The sequence below is a fragment of the Cibotium barometz genome, chromosome 21 (genome assembly GCF_041138505.1).
Source record: "Cibotium barometz isolate CiBa-2024 chromosome 21, ASM4113850v1, whole genome shotgun sequence".
NCBI classification, from domain to species: domain Eukaryota; kingdom Viridiplantae; phylum Streptophyta; class Polypodiopsida; order Cyatheales; family Cibotiaceae; genus Cibotium; species Cibotium barometz.
This window is the reverse complement of record NC_141066.1, coordinates 23,518,440-23,536,207: the sequence shown is the minus strand read 5'-3', so window position 1 is coordinate 23,536,207 and position 17,768 is coordinate 23,518,440. Positions and strand designations below refer to the sequence as shown.

General features: G+C 42.2%; 1 protein-coding gene across 7 annotated transcripts in view; it reads left to right on the top strand.

The window, feature by feature from the left end:
- The first annotated feature begins 9,461 nt into the window (after positions 1 to 9,461).
- The window catches only part of LOC147626969 (mitogen-activated protein kinase kinase kinase 3-like), a 101,192-nt gene continuing 92,885 nt past the window's right edge, over positions 9,462 to 17,768 (top strand). For 3 of the 7 annotated variants that reach the window (XM_086815538.1, XM_086815536.1, XM_086815534.1), the window contains exons 1-2: positions 9,531 to 9,655; positions 10,001 to 10,844. In XM_086815538.1, coding sequence (XP_086671664.1) covers positions 10,186 to 10,844 — 659 coding nt within the window. In that variant the 5' untranslated portion in view covers positions 9,531 to 9,655; positions 10,001 to 10,185. Of the gene's footprint in view, positions 9,656 to 10,000; positions 10,845 to 17,768 lie in introns of all 7 variants that reach the window. The other 4 variants (XM_086815535.1, XM_086815532.1, XM_086815533.1 and 1 more) reach the window with 4 other exon arrangements.

Genomic DNA, 17,768 nt, shown 5'->3' with positions numbered 1-17,768 from the left:
CATAGCAGCACCTCTGTACTCGGCCTCTGTAGTAATGGATAGAGCAACCGTAGGCTGCTTCTTGCTGCTCCAAGTCACAGTAGCACTCCCCAAAGAAATCATGAAGCCACTAGTAGATCTTCTATCTGAAATACTACCAGCCCAATCAGCATCTGTGTACCCATGTACACATATCTCTGTCCCAGTTTCATAAAATAGTCCACAATGCAAAGTAGACCTCACATACCTCAGTATGCTTCTCAATGTATCCAAATGCGGCCTGCATAAACTGACTCACCAACCCCATAACATAGCTCAAATCTGGACTGGTGATCGTCATGTAGATCAAGCTTCCTACTATGCGCCTATACATAGTAGGATCCTCCAAAATCTCTCCTGAATCTGCACTCAACTTGCCATTCTGATCCAATGGCATTGAGATAGGCTTACAGCCTATCATACCATACTTGGACAATATGTCCAAGCCATACTGTCTCTGCAGTAATCCAATACCATGTGGTGACCTAATCACCTCAATGCCCAAGAAATATCTGAGCTCCCCCAGATCCTTCATCTCAAACTTCTGTCTAAGCAAGATCTTTACAACAAAGATCTCTGCATCATGGTCCCCCGTAACTCATCTACATAGATGACAACAAGCACAACCCCTCTATCACCGTGTCTCACATACAGCGAGAAATCTGCATTGGCTACATGATATTCAGAAATCTTGTCAGCAGACCATGCTCTTGGTGCTTGTTTTAAGCCATACAAGGCTTTCTTCAACCTGCAAACATGCTCGGGGTGACTCACATCCTCATAACCAGGTGGCTGGAACATATACACCTCTTCCTGCAAATCCCCATGCAAGAATGCATTCTTTACATCCATATCTGATGTAAAGACCATTTCTTTGACGTAGCCACCACTCCTATCACAACTCTCACTGTTGCCATCTTGGCAACTGGGCTGAAAGTTTCCTCATAATCAATGCCATATGTCTGCGCATATCCTTTGGCTACCAATCTAGCCTTGTACCTGCTTCTGCTTCCATCACTGTTATGTTTTACTTTGTACACCCACTTGCATCCAATGGCTTTCTTGCCTTCAGGCAATTGCACTAAATCTCAAGTCTCATTTCCATATAGTGCATCCATCTCCTCATCCATAGCTTTCTCCCAACACACATTTCCAACAGCCTCATCAATGCATGTGGGCTCTACAACCTGCACAACCTTTGCCATGTATGCATAGTGATGTTCCACATAACCACCATCATAGGTAAACCTCTGCACAGGATTCTTCACTCTCCCAGATCTCTGCATTCATGGCTTCCATAGCCTTCTTTACACCAGGTGTTCTCATAGTTGGTATCCCAAGCTCCTTATCAAGGCTCATCTCTGAGCCACTAGACTCTCCATCAACATGAGAATGCCCTATAGAAATGTCAGGCATACGAAGGGGCTCAACCACTTTTTCTTTGCCTTTATGTGATGTACTAATCACATTTGCAGGACTGGTATTATGACGCAGCCTGCCACTCCATGGTCTTATTAACTGAACCACTAGATGAGGACTCTCCTGGTCCACTCAAAGACTGTGATTGCTGACTTGCATTCTGTGCAACCACATTTCCACTCACATCAGCCCCAACAGCTTCTTTTTCAGTAGCATACCAGCTGCTCATCTCATCAAAAAGAACATCCCTACTTACTCTCAACTCACGTGTAGCAGGGTTATAACACCTGTATCCCTTTGCTCAAGGGAATATCCAATAAACACACATTTTTCAGCTTTTGGATCCAGCTTAGTTCTCAACTCATCTGGCACATGCACATATGCAATGCATCCAAAATTTTCAGATGAGACAAATCAGGTTTTCTGCCAGTAAACCTCTCCTCTGGAGTTACATCATGTATGGCTGTAGTTGGAGTCCTGTTCATGATGTAAACTGTTGTAGAAAAAGCCTCAGCCGCCCAATAGCTATGCGGCATATTCTTCTCTTCCACCATCAATGCTCGTGCAATCTCAGCAATGTGCTTGTTTTTCTGCTCAGCAATTCCATGTTGCTGCAGAGTGTATCTGCATGTAAAGTATCTCTGAATACCATTCTTTTTTAAAAATTCAGAGAACTCATTGGAAAAGTACTCTCCCCCTCCATCTAACCTTAGGCACTTTACATATTTCCTTGTTTGCTTTTCAACCATAACTCTGAAATTCTGAAAGTGAGTGAAAACCTCACTCTTCTCCTTCATGAAGTATCACCACACTTTCCTTGTGTAGTCATCAATAAATGTCACATAATACCTGCAGTCTCTCATAGGCATGGTCTTCGTAGGACCCCATACATCTGAATGCATAACATCTAGTGCATTTCTGCTCACATTTCTGTTACGTGGAAATACATGCTTTGTTTGCTTTCCAAATTGGCATGCTTCACATATTTTCTGCATACCTTCAACTTTAAACTTTGGCAGCCCTGTTACAATTCCTTAAGTCTGCATACCTTCAACTTTAAACTTTGGTAGCCCTGTCACAATTCCTTTAGTTTGCATAGACTTCATTCTTTGCACATTCACATGTCCAATTCTTTTATGCCAAATGTCTGTGTCTGCAACAATTCCTGAACCATTTGCAAACATTGCAGCACTCGCTTCAGGCATGTTTACATTCAACGTAAACATTCTGCCCACTCTGTTGCCTTTTGCAACAACCAACCTGCACTTGTCTTTAAAGTCTTCAACATAACAACCATCAGGATTAAACTGAACCTGCAAACCCTGCTCAATCATCTGGCCAACTGAAACCAGATTCTTTGTTATGTTCGGAACATGAAGTACATCTGCAAGGTACTTCACTTTGCCATCCTGCATAGACAATGGCACATCTCCAACATGGGCAATCGGATGAGCAGTGTCATCCCCTGTTTCCACAAAACCTGGTCTTTCAAGGTTCTTCATCTCCTTGAACCACTCCCCATGACTTGTCATGTGGTTCGAAGCACCTGAATCAACGTACCATAGATCATCTTTATGTGCTGCTTCAACATTTTCACACATGGCATTAACGACATGCTCCATAACAAACAACCTTTCATTATCCTCATTGTTTCTGCTCGAGGATGCATAGTTCTTTTGCTGCAATTTTCCATTTTGCATGTCAGCTTGCTTCTTATAACAATCTGCTTGCACATGTCCAGGCTTACCACAATAAAAGCATCCACGTGTATTATTATACTGCCTTTGCCAATTTCCACGACCTCTTTGACTCCCCCTGCCTCTGAATCAGCCTCTTCCACCTGCGTGTTGTTGTTGTTGTTGTTGTGAATTCTGGGACTGTTGTTGTTGCTGCTGCTGGCCATAATTTTGATTACTTATTCGGCCACCTCCTTGACTGCGTCCACGGCCTCCTCTACCTCGTCCTCTTCCTGAACTTGTGTAGAAGGCCTGTTGCTCTGAACTGTTTTTGTTTTGTGAAGACTGTTAGTCTTCACCCAAGCTCTTCTCTTCTATAATCAACATGGACACCAAATCTGTAAAATCGGGAATGTTTTCTCGAGTCTGAATAGACGTCTTGAACGCCTTGTATTGTGGCCCGAGACCACGTAGACACATATCATCCATTCACATCTATCCCAATTTACATCATATCACATCAAATCCATTTCACATCACATCTCATTCATTCACATCCCGATTCACATCACATCACATCTCATCCATTCACATCACGTATCATCCATTCACATCTATCCCAATTTACATCATATCATGTTACTTATCATCATCATCTACTAAAACACCAATAGATGTAAGGGATTCCACAATACCCTTTATCTTCAATGCATAGTCATTCATAGACATACTCTTTTTCTCCACAGTACGAAGTTCATTCTTCAACTGTATCTTTCGTGCCTTGGTATTCGTTTCATAGAGTTTTACCAAGGTGTCCCACGCCTCCTTGGGGGAATTGGCATCCTGTATGTGCCCAATCATGGTGTCCTGTATACTGATAGAGAGCCAATACATAACTTTTCTGGCTCCTTGGTTCCAATCCTTGAACTCTTTCACATCTGCAGCAGTCGGATTGATGTCCGCCGGTATCTCCGGTGCCTCTTCGTGCTCACCTTCTATATAGTCCCAATAGCCCTTTCCCATCAGAAAATTTGTCAGCCAAGCATGGAAGTTGTTCTTATCAAGCTTCTCAGCAACAATCTGGTTTATGCCATCATTTGACATCTTACCAGACACACAAATTTACCAGAAATAGCACTCTGGTTTGTCCTTCACACAAACTGTTGTATTTTATGCAGCGGTATTGTAGTGCACTCAAATGTCACAACCAGTGACCTCAATGTGCATACATACACCCAATGGCAACTGTTGACCTCCTTGCAGCACACACAGTGTCTGCACAGCCAATCTGTCTTCCTGCAGTTCTTAAAACAGAGTTCTGTAGAGAATCGATGACTTACCCGCAGTGCTCGAAATCGCCTGCTTTCTGAAAAATGGAGGTCGTAACGCACCCGAAACGCGTTTTCGGCCCAAAAAAATTTGTTCGATGTCCGATAGGACTATATAGTTACCCTATAGCTTTACTCCCGCGAAGAAAGCTCCTCAATCAGAGATCGCTTGCCGGTGCCTCTCGTAGAGCTCCCGATAAGGGTGTAGTTGTTGCCAACACAAATAGGGAAGAGTAGTTGAAGCTCTTACCCTCGTACCGCTTCTTGTGCTTCTCTTGCTTGCAGCTCAGCCCTTAGCATGAACGAGGCTCTGATACCATGAAAAGATGCAGGGGAGAAGAGAGCTTGAGCTCTTGCAAGCACACACACACTCACAAAACCCTAAAAGAGAAGGTGAGAGGCTGAAAATCTTCTTCTTCTTCACAAAACTCAACACACCATATACAAAGATAAGATTACACACCATATGAAAGGTACTCAACCAAATATATACTAGGGTTCTCTATAGTGTGAACCCAACTAAAAATGAGCTGGCGCTATAACTATGCCAGTCTCTAGAATGGCTGTCACACAGCCTGTCATCCCACTGGCCGCATATCACCCAGGATCTCACCAACCATGCCAGTGGTGTAAGTGTGGGGCCTATCCCCCAGGCGGGTCATCAGTGTCCACCGCCTCACTAGATGAGCTCGATATCTCAACAAGATAGAAATCAAATAATTTGCAAGAAGTTGACTTAAATTCAAGAATTCATCAAACATCACATGACCATGATTAAAATATTCAAAAACAATCATCCCCCCTCATGTGTGTATGGCCTATTTCCCCCACACATGAGTATTTACTAAATATTTTAGTCCAAATTAGAAAATATTTTATTCCAAATTAGGTCATAGTCTCCAAAAAAGTGATGTTTTTCTTGCACGACACTCTTATCTTCAAAAATAGAGTGCCCATAAATTGAGGCTTGGGTTTAAAGCATATCACGCTTTACCAAATATTAAAAATCAAGTCTATGCTTGATAAACTATACAAAACTAATCAAAATGTGCACAAGCTAGCACATGTATTTACAAGCTTGTTTACAAAAATGGTGTGCCAAGTAATAAATTGGTGCGACTTCTCCTCAATCCTCTGAATCCTCTTCACCTATAAAATAACCAACAATAAATTGGTGAAATAAATATTCCATAAGCATACAAACCATCATCACAAACATGTTTGCCAGGCGTAAGTAATCTGGGAATCACCCCTACATACGAATCAACTAAAACAAACATTGGAGACCCCAAGCATACATCAATAACCACTAAACATATTAATATTTATAATGGTATCACCCATGATATTAACATAATTTGGCATGACGCAAAGATAATCCAAGTGTCCTCGAATGATCTAAGAGGGTAGAATAATATTTTTAAGAGGGCTTAAAATATATTTCCTTAACAACACGGGCCTCACTCTTAAGAAAACCTCCATATCAAGGTGGTAAAAAATATGTCTAAATACATGGGCTATAGGAATATGCATACATTTTTTTAACAATTGTTGGCCTAGGTGAATGGGTGGTCCTCCTCTAGCTTTAAAATTCATTCGGAAAGGATGTGTTCCAAGCCTTGATATAAATTGTGGATATACTAGCCTTACAGTTTTTTCATCCTCTTTTAGGATATTCCCCTTTCTCTTCAAGGCAAAATAGTGAGATTTTGGCACAACCCCCAAGCTGGTGGGTGTATTGATGAGAATCTAAGCTTGCTAGTCTAAATGCATTATGTTGGAGGAGCTCTCCTCTTTGAAATATGTTTGTAGATCACTTGGGTTGGTTGTGTCTTAGGAATTTTAAGCTTGATTTCGTATGATGTATATTGAGGTTTATAGTGTATACTATAAACTTAAATATGACGTATATATACTTTCATATATAGTGGTTCCTCTCATCTATTCAGGATATTGAGTATTCCTTAAGTGAAATAACACACTCAAGATGCTTATATAAACTTTCTATTATTTTTTCTCGCAAGAGAGCTATCGCTAATATATATAAACTTTCTATTAGCTACGCTAATATGTAAAACCATTTTTTGTGAAAAAAAGAAATAGATTTAGGCTTAGGTTTTCTCAAGATTAATCTTAGAATAGGCCAATTTTAATTTTACATTTTGCTTAGTTAGACTAATGAGGGTTTCAATATATATGATATCATGTGAGTGCACAAGCTATTATTTTTAAACAAGGTTTATTTACAATGTTTACATTTACAAAGGTGTCCTATTTATTCACTACTAGTGTGGTCAACTTATAGTGGACATATGAAATATTCATATGAGATTAATGTGGTTCAGATCAACACCTTGGACATTAGAGTTACGAAACTAAATTTCATTCTTGGAGAACCAAATCTCCCATAAGAAGGAGTACTAATTACACTAAATACTATGTTACTTTCATGGACATGACTGGTTTCCTTTCCTAGAATCCCCAATGAAACCCTTTATCCAAGCATTTAGTACCCATTTGCCCATCTTTGTCCACAATCTTGAAAAGGCATGGCAACAAGTACCATACATTTTCAATCCTAGACTTACATTTCATGCATCTACCTAAGCTCATATACATATGCTGTAGTTTGGAGCTAATAGGAAGGGCACCCAAAATTACTTCTCCAAAATTAACATGTGGGAGATTAGCTTTCTTTAAGGAAAGGGTAAGCAAATATATATTTTTTGTGTCAACAAAATATATGATTCTAAGTTATAAAGGGTCCCTGAGCTAGTAGAGGCCCATTCCACACAAAAAAAGGCGAGAAATATCCACATTATTCAACCTTCTGAATTGAGAAAAATCAACCAAAGACAAAGGAGAAGAGAAATGAAGGACCACCACATGTGGGAGACTCAGTGATTACCCTTTGGTCCCCCTTCCATTCCATTAATTAATAAAGAATCTATAGAATGGAGTGCATTTGTAGCTCGAAGGATCCAAAGAGAAAATCTTATAAATCTAAGCGTGCCCTTTCCAACATCCCTTAAGTTGTACCTTAAAGAGGACCAAGTGTGTCCTTTCCAATATCCCTTAAGTTTTACCTTAAAGAGGACTACCCTGTCCTTTCTAATATCCCTTAATTTGTACCTTAAAGAGGATTACCCTATCCTTTAGCATTACATTCCATGGCTACTATTGAGAGACAAACTTCTGTAGTTGTGAAGCTACCTTGACCTTGGCATGAGTTTACACCACCAAAGTCTTTGGGAGAGAAAACTTTACTCCATGAGATCTAGTGAGAAGGCTTCTTCGTAGGATTATTTCTTTATAAAAAAGCTTTGATGGGGAAGAGTAATTTGTGCCATTGGAACTTCTTGAAATAATTGAAGGGAGAGTATAACTATAAGTATGTATGCACAATATACTAGTATGCATGCATAATATACTTGATACCTTGGAGTGGAAGGGGAGAAGGAAGCTATTCCACTTCTTCATTTTAGCATTCACTTTCTAAATATAAGTATGTATCCATAAGATACTAGTATGCATGTAAAATATACTTGATACCTTGGAGTGGAAGGGGAGAAGGAAGCTATTCCACTTCGTCATTTTAGCATTCACTTTCTGAATATAAGTATGCATGCATAATATGGTTGATACCAAAGGGAGAAGGAAGCTATTCCACTTCTTCATTTTAGCATTCACTTTTTAAATAACCCAAGCAACTATAATTACTTAATTGTTAATCCCATCCCAACAAGGACAACCTAGAGATGCCTAAACACAATCCCTTGATTAATAATCTAGCATCCCCACCTTGAAATGTCAAAAGAATCATACTTATCCTAGATTTACTAAGGTTTTATATCTAGAACGTAAGGCATTTGAAGCATTGTAGGCCCTCATCTTTTGCTCATATGCCTTTAAGAAGAGGATAGATTCATTAGCAAAACATTGAATAACTAGTGGCTTGCCTTTTAGAAGTTGCAAACCTATAAATTTTCTTTGCTACTAGTTCTAAAGCTCTAATCAAAGGCTAAGTGATAACAACAAAGAGGAGAGGAGTAGGGGGCAACCTTGCCTGGCAGATCTACCAGTACCAAAATTTTAAAACAAAACCACATTAAGTAGGAGTTTGGACTTGGCATCTAATAAAAGCACATAGATGATGGAAGTTACTATCTCCCTAAAGCCAAGATTAGCAAAAGAACTCTACTAAAATGACCAATGTCCTCTCTACATATGCCTTCTTGAGATCAAGTTGAAGCAGAATACATATGTGGTTAGTGATCTGGACTAGCTCCTGCACCCTATTAGCACATTGTATATGTTGTCAAGGATGGACATACCTTGGATAAATCCATGCTAATTCTTTACAACCAATATTTGAAGCAATGGAATCAATCTAATGGCCACCACTTTAACAAGAATCTTAACAGCAAGCCTATCTAATAATGTGAAAAATTTTCACAAACTACATGCTTGGAGCATGGTGTAACATTTTTCGCATGCTAATATCTTTCCTATAGTGTATGGATAATGTAGATTGATCATGGAAGAGGAAATTATGAAACAAAAGTAGTGTTAAAGAAAGCTTGGACTCTAGCCAATGTAAAACAAAATCCTCGTCATTTGAAATTTTGATTCAAAATGCTCATCCATTTATTAGTCAAGAAGGTATTTAGTAGCGTCTGTCTAATGAGACATGTGGGATTGAATATTGGCATAAGTGGTGACATGTATGGGACTTCACACAAGCAAGTCTAACCACAACACTTGACAGTCAAGAATTGCAACATCAGCACCAGCCAGATGACCTCATGTCGTTTTCAACATGGAGAAAGTGGCAGCTTCCCATGACCTTAACAAAGGCGAGAGCATCTTGGTAGGACTTTTTTCCTTCGAGAAGGTGGGATGTTCTCTTCTATTTCATGACCTTCCTACCTTCCTAAGCATAGATTAAAAATTTCCCACAAAGGGCATACATAAACTTATTCATTGGGCATGATAAAAGAGGGGCTTGATTGATGTGCATACCCACTCTTTTTTTTTTTTTTTTTTTTTTTGGAGATAACTTGTAGGTTGTACACTTGAAAATTGGCGTGCATTGCCAACCGTCTCCAGAAGTTTCCTAGTCCACTACATGGCTTATTCTTCCTTTCTTTTTCTCTGCACTAACAGAATAGGGTCGTTTCGTCTGGTTGATTGGGTTCTTCATATTTTAGCAAGGTAAGCTCTACCCATATCTCCTCAGTCTGACGCCTTGCCTGACTGATCTTTATGCTGACTTGATCAACAAGACAGGGCATGCAGCTGTGTTTTGCTTTTACCTGGGTTTGATTGATAAGCAGGGCTTTGTTTACTAAAGAATTAATCATAGCATTAATTAAGATCACTTGGAGAATATGATTGTTTAATTAGTGTTCTTCAAGCTCAGAAGTGTTGAGTGTCACTAATTAAGCTGGCTTGATCAGAAGCATAAACGATTCGTCAATAATTAATCAAGCTTGCTCAATCAGCACAGGGTTTTGTGTGCTGAAGAAGCCATTAATCAAGCTGCCTTAATCATCACAGGATCTGGTTGCAGTGGCAGTGTTTTGCGTGATAAAATAGCAAATTTCCTTTAATTCAAGCTACTTGGGTCAGCAGCAGGGTCTTGCAGTGCAGGCAAGTTAAGTTTTGGATTGTTAGGAAGCAATTCAACACTAATCAAGCTGCCTGGATTGACATAGGGTCTTCCTTACTCGCCCATTTTTCAAATGGCCATGTTTTCCTCGCTTTTCAAACGCCCCAAGGATGCCAAGCACAAAGGAAGCAGCCGTGATAAAGAAGAGAATGCATCCTTGGATGGCCACGAGGGATCAAATGACAGTAGCAGGTCAATCCGCAGTCCCCCAAGATTGGCAAGATCACCAGTCATTCGAGGTATCAGACATCCAGACAATGTTGAATTATCAGGAATCTCTCTTAGTGGGATAGATCAGTCCGCTGAGATGACCTCTTCATTGGCTCCGGGTTCACATTCATCGTCTCCTTCCAACACAGGGTCTAGGTATCTGAGAAACTTCGAGATGCTGTCACCTCTCCCATCGCCCCCAAGGTCACCCAGTAAGATCCCTGTGGGTTCACGCTCTCGGTCTCCTTCCAACACATTTTCTAGGTACCCAAGCAACTTCGAGATGCTGTCGCCTCTCCCATCACCCCCGAGGTCACCAAGTCAAGTTGGCATTCAACCTTTGAGTCTGTGGCCACTTCCTTCTCCGAAACAGTGTTCCAGAGGAGAACAGGACAATGAGAGAGATTTGATTGGATTTTCTTTGGAAAATGCGAGGAATGGTCATGAAATGTTACTTCCTTCCTACACAGGGTTGCTTGAAAGGGACACACGCAAGCCACAGCAGTCTACCATGGATACCGAGTAAGATAGCATTCTTCAATTTATATCATTCTCCTTATCTTATTTAAAAAAAAAAATTCATCTGGAAAACATGTGTATGTTTTGTCCTTGTTTCGACAAATCTACTGTTTATATTTAGCCCCCTAGTGGCATGGCTTTTTGCCTGACACAGAGAGTCATTCAAAAGGCTTTCTTGTCCAGTCATCTGCCTCATCACATGATTTGTGCAGGGTCTATGTGCACGTGCAGCAGCTTCCAAAAAGGTAGTCCTTTAAGAGGAGTTTCAAGGGAGGCTGGCATAGACACCAACAAGGTGATGGACCCATGAAAAATATTGTGGATGTTATCCTTGGATCTGTGGACGCTGGCATGTTCAGGAGAGTGGAACTTTGATTCCCACATTGCACGTCCATCATGGCAATGCTTACTCTCTTCAAGGCACACGATTGGAGCCTGGCACATTGACCATTCTTGCACACTTGACAATGTCAACATAAAGGTGTTAAAACACCATGCTCGGTGTGGTGGGAGTGATGCCCAACCACACAGACACGCAGAGGGGCTACCACCTTGACATAGGAGCTCGTCTCGACCCATCTACCAGGTGCCCCATACTCGGAGGGGGTTCTCCAGGGGAGAGATATCATACAGGGGAGAAGGTGATGATCGTCTCCACAGGGTTGGAGAAATGTAAATCGATTGGCGCGTGGCAGGGTTTGCCAGGTGGGGTGCCGTTGACAGCCAAGGGGTGTGAAGAGTCTAGTTAGTTGTCGAGGAATCTGTGAGGGCTGGAGGGAACCTTCCCCGATGGGGAGCTGATCAAGGGAGGCCTCTTGATCTGCTGGCCTCGTTATGTGGTGCTGGGCAGGTGCAGTAGGCCCTTGTATGAGACCTTGTGGGGGTAGTGGAGCAGCCACTTGGTCCACCACATCCTTTGATTGCTATGCAAGAGTGATTTGTGATAAATGTCATTACTTTGGGCTCTGCGCTTCGTGAGTTGTGCCCCTACATCTAGCCTGACTCCATTGCAGGCGGCAGCCAGAGGACCTGCCACTCTTGCTCAGAGGTCGTTTGCTATTGCCGCTCTTGTGCCTGTTAGGGGAATGTTCCCCTGGCTTGTGAGGGGTTGAGGGTGTGAGAGAGACGGTTGGGTCAGGAATGCGCTACGTTTGGTAGCTGAAACACTGTCGTGGCAAACCAAAAAACTTGATCCGCGGCAAGAAATGGGAGCCAACCACCCGTGGATTGTGAAGTGTTGGACGAGGTTCTTTAGAGGGGCAATGAGCACGTGAGGATAGGGGAATGGAGCACCCGATCACCGGGAGAAGCTTGAAACATTCCTTGTGTAGGCCCGGAAAGCAAACTATCATTGGGAAGCTGGCTGCACTAGTCAGCAGGTCAGAGTTTGGAGAGCAGCGTGTCTTCACGTGGTGAAGTACAAATGAGCGTCCCATACTGCAGTGAGGTTTAATGCAATGGGTCTTCCTTACTCCACTTGTGTGCCTTGTTTGCATGGCAAGCAACACAGAGAGCCTTTCCCTCACGAGGCTACTCATCGGGCTTCTCACATCCTGGAGCTTATCCATATGGACTTGTGTGGTCCCATGCAGACCACTACCCAGGGTGGTGCGAGATACTTCATGCTTATTATTGATGATTTCTCACGTAAAGTTTGGGTGTATCTCTTGGTAGAAAAATCTTAGGCTTTCTCCCGCTTTCAAGAGTGGGTGGCTTTGATCGAGAATGCGACCACAAAGAAGGTTCGACAAATTTGTTCGGACAATGGAGGAGAATTCATCTCCAAAGCCTTCCACAACTTTTGTTCACAGAGAGATATTGGCCATCAGTTCTCCACACTTGGCACTCCACTATAGAATGGTGTGGTTGAACGCAAAAATAGGACTGTTCAGGAGATGGCCCGTACCATGCTTTCTTCTTGCGATCTTCCTTCCTCTTTCTGGGGGAGAAGCTGTGACCACTGCTGTCTCCTTCATCAACTGTTCTCCCACAAAGGCGTTGCTATACTGACACTGGAGGAGGCTTCTACATGACAGAAACCTTTAGTTTCACATCTCAGGGTTTTCGGTTGTGATGCCTATGCTCATATCCCTGATTCTACTAGGTCCAAATGTGTTCCCAAATCCAGGAACTGCAAATTTCTTGGTTATATCTCTCAATCCAAAGCTTACAGATTATGGGATCCAGAGACAAAGTCCTTAGTGATTTCCTGCGATGTTCACTTTGTTGAACCCTCGTCCAATGATTCTCGGTGTCACTCCGAGCTTACCATAGAGGTTCCTCATCCTCCTGCTTCTTCCTCTTCTTCCCCGGCTTCTCCACCCCCAACTTCTCCATCCTGAGTTTCTCCGCTCTCAGCTTCTCTGACTACTCTTGCATCTGTGCGATGGAGGCTTGCCCCCGGGCGTCCTCGATGGTCGGAAGTCACTGTTCGTGACTCTCATCTCTGAGATGTTGATCTTCATCAGCTTCCTGACTCCTCAGTAGCACCTTTGACACGGGCACAGAGATTATAGCAGCTTCGTCATTCTTGTAACCTTGCCTTGATGAGTAAAGTGGTGTAGTCATATGAGCCTACTATAGCTAAAGAGGCTCTTGCTCTTCCTAAGTGGCGTGCAGCCATTGGTGGAGATTGATTCCATTGAAACGAATGGTACATGGGACCTTTTGGACCGGCCTTTGCATAGGCAAGTCATTGGGGTCAAGTGGGTCTTTAAAACCAAGTTTCATGCCGATGGTTATCTGGACAAACACAAAGCTAGATTGGTTGCAAAGGGGTATTCTCAGATTGAGGGTATTGACTATGAGGAAACTTTTGCCCCTACAGCTAGATATACCACTATCCGGATAGTTCTTGCTCTCTCCGCTCATCCTCACTGGCCCGACATTTCTTATAGTGCCAGTATTCTCAATTAGTTCTCTTCCACTTCTTGCGACATTCTCATTGGCAATCCGCTCTTAGGGTTCCTCGATACTTACCACCATTCCGCTCTTAGGGTTCTTCGATACTTACCACCATGTTAGAGCTGAGAGGTGGTGGAATGATCATCTCTATCCTCATTTGATCCCTTTTATGCTCTCATTTATTGTTAAATCCCCATAGGATCTCCTCGTAGAACGCTCCTAGTACAAGACTTGAAACCTGCAAACAAACAAAACAAACATGACGGGGGTGCAGGCCTGACTCACCTCCCAACCTTGATAGCCGTGGGCAAGCCCACAAGTCTTGGCTGTCCCCACCGAGCCACGAGCTGAGCTAACTAGATGGACGTACCGACCAATCTCTACCTCGTGACGTCCCATACCGCCACACGAAGCTACCCTCGCGGGCCTCGAGACTGCTGCCGGCCTCGGCTGCATAAAGCAGGTGCACGTCTAGATCTAGGCTCCTGATCATAGAGCTCTCACAAAGACACGCGAGACTCTATATGACTAATGACTAACCTTGGCCACCCTTTTATAGGCTCTTGGCCGGTCATCGGGCGTTCACACTTGGGTGCCCGCCCGTCCATACTTGGGTGTCCGTCCATAAGTCTATCCCTAACTCAGCTCGCCAATCAGCCTCCCTAGCTCCAAGCTTTCCCAAACCTCGAAGCTAGTCTTGTGTGCGTGTAGCACACGGTAGATACACATTGTGCACATGACATACTCCCCTTCCTCTAAGAGCTCACTCCTAAGCTTACTAATCTCTCTGAAGAGTAGTCAATGTCTCCCATGTAGCGTCCTCCTCAACATGATCCTTCCACTTGATCTTGTATTCCGTGATAAGCGTATTATGCAATCTTCTTTCACGAAATCCAAGAATCTTTTCAGGTTCGTGTGGAACAAATGTCATGTCCTCAACATCTATGATTTCTTGAGGAGTAACTAACTGGTCTGTTCCACCCAGTACTTCCTTAAGTCTACTGACATGAAATACAGGATGAACTTTCACATGAGAAGGCAAATCCAATTCATATGCAACTGAACCAATCCGTCGTGTAATACGAAATGGTCCACGATATCTAGGGGATAATTTCAGAGATCGACCTGTCCGTAAAGTCTCGGAATCTTTCGGAACTTGCAAATACACCATCGTGCCTTCAGAGAACTCTCTGGGTGAACGATGTCTATTAGAATAAAATCTGTCTCGGTCTTGAGCACTTCTAATAGATTCCTTCGCAACTTGTAACATTTCTTGCATATCTTGCAAAAAATTACATGCTGCATCATGTTGAAGTCCTGAGAATCCCATTGTAATAGGTGATCTAGGTTGAAAACCATACATAAGCATGAAAGGAGTAAAACCTGTACTCGTATGCTTAGTACTGTTATATGCAAATTCTAACATAGGAAGATAAGCCTCCTATGAACTCTCTCTTTTGGATACATATACTCGAAGCATATCCTCCAAAATCTGATTCACTCTTTCAGTCTGGCTATCAGATTGAGGATGATATGAGGAACTCAAATTCAAAGTTGTTTCCAACTTCTCAAAAACAAGTTTCCAAAAATCTCACTCGTAAACAGTCCCTATCACTGACTATGTCCTGCGGTAACCCGCACAGTCTAAACAATTGCTCGATAAACTGCCTTGCTAATTGTGTAGCTGTAATGGTCTTCCGGGTCGGTCAAAATCTAGCCATTTTTGTCAAGCGATCTACCACAACCCAAATAGAATCGTGGCCTTGATGTGTTCTTGGCAATCCGGTAATAAAATCCACGGAAATACTTTCCTATTTATTACCTGGGATTTGCAAAGGATGCAACAACCCAACCTGTCTAAAGCGTTCAGCTTTATTTGCTTGACAAACTTGACCCTTGAGAACATAATCTTCTACATACCCTTTCATCTTTGGCCAATAAAAAGTGTGTTTCACTAACGATAGTGTCCTGTGTACCCCAGGGTGTCCAGTAGAAGGGGGGTCGTGACACTCCTTAAAAATCTTGGACCTAATGTCCAGGATTTGTAGTACACAAATTTTGTCATTACGGAATAGTAAACCATTCTGAAACATCCACTGGCCTCCTGCAGCCTGAATGGTATGCTGCTCAGTCATCGAGTCTTGGTTAATCAATGAGCTCCCGTCCTGGATCTTCTGCCAAAATGGACCAAAATAATATCAGTCCTGCAAAGCCCTGTCAATGACTGAAATAAGTCAGTAGAAATCTCGGTGAATGACAAAGTATTCACCTCTGTAATTCGACTAAGCGCATCCGCGACACTATTCATGGACCCTTCCCTATAACGAATCTCAAAATCAAAATCTTGCATTAATTCAGCCCATCGAGCTTTGCTTCCTCTCAAATCATCCGCATCACACACATACTTGATTGACTGATGATCAGTCAATACCACAAACTTGGAGCCATATAAATAATGTCTCCAAACCTTGAGAGCGTGAATCACAGCATAAAGCTCCTTCTCAAGGGTTGGCCAACAAGTTTGAGTGTCGTCTAGCTTTTTACTTTCAAAAGCAACAGGTCTACCATCTTGAAGTAGAGCAGCCCCGATGGCATAGTCACTGGCATTAGTTTCAAGAATATAAGGCCGACTAGGATCGGGTAATGCTAAGATAGGTGCTTCCTTAACTTTATCTTTCAAAAGTCTGAAGGCCATATCCAGATCGTTATCCAAGTGATAGGCTGATTTGACTTACGTCCACGACCTTTCAACAAGGTGGTCATCGGTAGTGTGAGCTGAGAGTACTCCCGCACAGATTTCCGAAGAAAAACAACAAAATTGAGAAAAGAACGAAGTTGTTTCACTGTTCGCGGTATAGGCCAGGCCAGAACCTTCTGAACTTGGTCATAGTCAATGCTCAATCCATCTCTAGTGATTTTGTGTCCCAAGTAAATGATGTCTGTCATGAAAAACTCACATTTACTTAATTGAGCATATAGTCGATTCTGTCTTAAAATAGTTAAGATAATCGTGAGGTGTCTAATGTGATCCTCAAGAGTATGACTATATATCAAAATATCATCCAGGAACACAACCACAAATTTTCCCAAATGTTCACGAAAAAGATCGTTCATCATCTGCTGAAAAGTGCTGGAGCATTGGTTAACCCAAAAGGTAATATGAGAAACTTGTAATGGCCATACCTAGTCCAAAAGACGGTTCTTTCGACATGCCTTTCATGAATACGTATCTGGTGATAGCCAGTACGTAAATCTATCTTCGTGAAATATTTCGCTCCTGCTAACCGGTCAATCAGGTCATCTGATCTAGGGAGAGGATAACGGTTCTTAATTGTCAGCTTGTTCAATCTCTTGTAATCTATACACATTCTCCAGGTGTTGTCCTTCTTTTTCCTAAGCAACACAGGTGTACCCCAAGGTGATTTAGTTGGACGGATCTGGCCTATCCTCAAATAATCTTTGAGTTGTTTGGCCAACTCATCTTCCTTAGCTTGGCTCATCCCCTGTAAGGTGGAATACTAACAGGGTGAGTACCAGGGATCAGGTCAATACGATGATCTACTGCCCTTTCACGTGGTAAGCCCAATGGCAGTTCCTTAGGAAATACATCTTGAAACGAATGAAGTATCTTCTGTAATTCTTTGCTTTCAAAGACACTTAATTCATTGACATCCATAGAGGTATGAGAAATGAAGAAAGTGGAATCAATACACAATGGAAAGCAGTATACAAAGAAGAATCCATTATATTGCCAAAATCAATTGTATTTACAAGGGGTCCCTGAGAGGGATGTATACAATCACCTAAGATACTATACTCGGTGTTCCTATGTTCAAAAGAAAAAATGTGACTAGACCAATCTATCTGGACTTGAAGAGTCTTAAACCACTCAATCCCTAATAATAAGTCTACATGTTCTAGGTGCATAATATAGAATTCCAGAGTATCTTTGTAGTCCTGAATCCGGATCGGTAGCATCTCCACCTTTCTATCCCATACTTGCCGACCCGCAGGTAGGCGTAC